Source organism: Osmerus mordax, chromosome 3, assembly GCF_038355195.1.
Source record: "Osmerus mordax isolate fOsmMor3 chromosome 3, fOsmMor3.pri, whole genome shotgun sequence".
Classification (NCBI taxonomy): Eukaryota; Metazoa; Chordata; class Actinopteri; order Osmeriformes; family Osmeridae; genus Osmerus; species Osmerus mordax.
Window position 1 is genome coordinate 1,429,847 of NC_090052.1, and position 1,823 is coordinate 1,431,669.

General features: G+C 45.7%; 1 protein-coding gene across 1 annotated transcript in view; it reads left to right on the forward strand.

The window, feature by feature from the left end:
* Positions 1-243: 243 nt before the first annotated feature.
* Positions 244-1,823, forward strand: part of LOC136939350 (leucine-rich repeat-containing protein 3-like) — a 2,868-nt gene continuing 1,288 nt past the window's right edge. The window contains exons 1-2 of the mRNA XM_067232095.1: positions 244-501; positions 1,697-1,823. The exon at positions 1,697-1,823 is cut by the window's right edge and continues 1,288 nt beyond it. Coding sequence (XP_067088196.1) covers positions 1,744-1,823 — 80 coding nt within the window. The 5' untranslated portion in view covers positions 244-501; positions 1,697-1,743. The remainder of the gene's footprint in view (positions 502-1,696) is intronic.

A 1,823-nucleotide genomic window follows, 5' to 3' on the forward strand; every position in this document is an offset into this window, starting at 1 on the left:
GTCACAAAAGTTGGTAATTTACATTGTCTGATACAGCGCAATATAACACATTGCATCAATTGTTTTAAAGCGTGTAATGTATTTTCTACATAATCTTTATCAATGTGTGCAACATCCATTACTGTTTGCAGAAACTGTGTTTTGTTTCATCAAACCTGAACTGACAGCTTGTCGTTCTTTCAATCAGGAACTATATTCCCGCCTTGCTGTGACGACGGCGACCCTATGATTTTGCGAGGCGAGAAAATGTTCAGCTTGAACACCTCTCGCGCCTCTCTTATCCTTCCTGAGCTCGAGCAACAGTTTACTGAAGAATATATGGGGGTTGCACCGTAACTTAAGCGGTTCTGATTCAACAAGTAGTCTAGTTGCGATCTCCGGGAGAATGTTATGAGGTACCTGAGTGGCACAATGCACGCAGATCCTCGCGCAACCGAAAGAGAAGCGCTCTTTAAACCGAACTGAAATATGTGCCGTTTCCCGATTACAAAAGCTGAAGCGGTAAGACAATGTCGTTTCGAGTACCCCATATTTCATGTATGCATTCATAGGCTATTGTACACAGCTAAATATGTATCGCAGTAAATGTAACCGATCGTGAAGCACTGAATAAGTATGTCTTGTGATTTGAAAAGTTACAGCACTGTCCAAATCTGACGCTGTGCATATTCTACGTAAATAATTGTAATTGTAACTAAATGGTTCAAAATGTCATTCATAATTTGTATATTATTGATAATAATGTATGCCTTTTGCCGACATAAGTCAATCTTTGTGCACTGCCAACGTGCACAATCAAGCCTTTAAGAAATCCGTGATGTGATTACTCATTTCTTCTCGTGTGTTTCCCTGGTTGTCAGTCAGTGTTTAAATCCGTTTTTTTTAATCTGCTACGTCTCCTACAACCCACGAGACACGGTGGCTCTCTGGTCGACCTGACAATATTAGCATCATAACAGTGACCGGGATATCCATCACTTGGCAAAAGCAGAGCGCGAGATCGATAGCGGGGATCAGAACAGTTCTGCCTGGCGCCTAATGACGCTCTCAAGCTCGCGGCTCATTAGAGTACATACCCATTCCTCTACTGTACTGCATCAGAGTGCAGAATCCTCCATTAGGGTTTGTAGGAACCCCGCTAATGATCCGTCCCACGGATCTTCCTCCGGTGCTCTCTAACCACTGACAGAGTGGTTATACGGAGCACCAGAGAAACCTGTTTCTTCTAAGCTTCCAATGCCACCGTTTCTCGATTACCTTAGGAGTGATCTATAAGAAGGGACAGTGTCAGTAGCAGATTCCTGCTAGATTCCGGCCGGAGGCTTTTTATCTGTCATCAGTTCGGATGACTGACTCACTTTCAAGTACCTTCCTTCATTACAGCTGGATCGAGCTGTGTGGTGCGTGTGTGTGTGTGTGTGTGTCTGTGCATTTGTGTGTGTGTGCAGCTGTGCTCTGCTAACCACCGTCCCTATAGTAGACAGACCTTACGACACAGTCATTACAATTAACCCAGTGGCTGTCTCTGAGCTGGCATTCATTCCGGGCTCTTCCGTAGGAATAGCTGTTATTATGGCCGGGATGACACGCTGGTATTACAGACTAGAGGGTGTGTTCCTGCATCGTGCGCTCTGCTGTGTCTGTCTCCTCTGAGTGAAATGTGCGTTGATCTGTTCTTCATATCTTGTCCCGACAGTTGAAGGATCCTCGGTTGTGTCCCCGTCTCTCCTGTCCCGGTTCACGATGCCTCTGGTCTGGCTTCTGATGGGCGTCGTCACCACCTTCCTGCTCTTCTACGATCCCGGGATGACCTCGTCCACGGC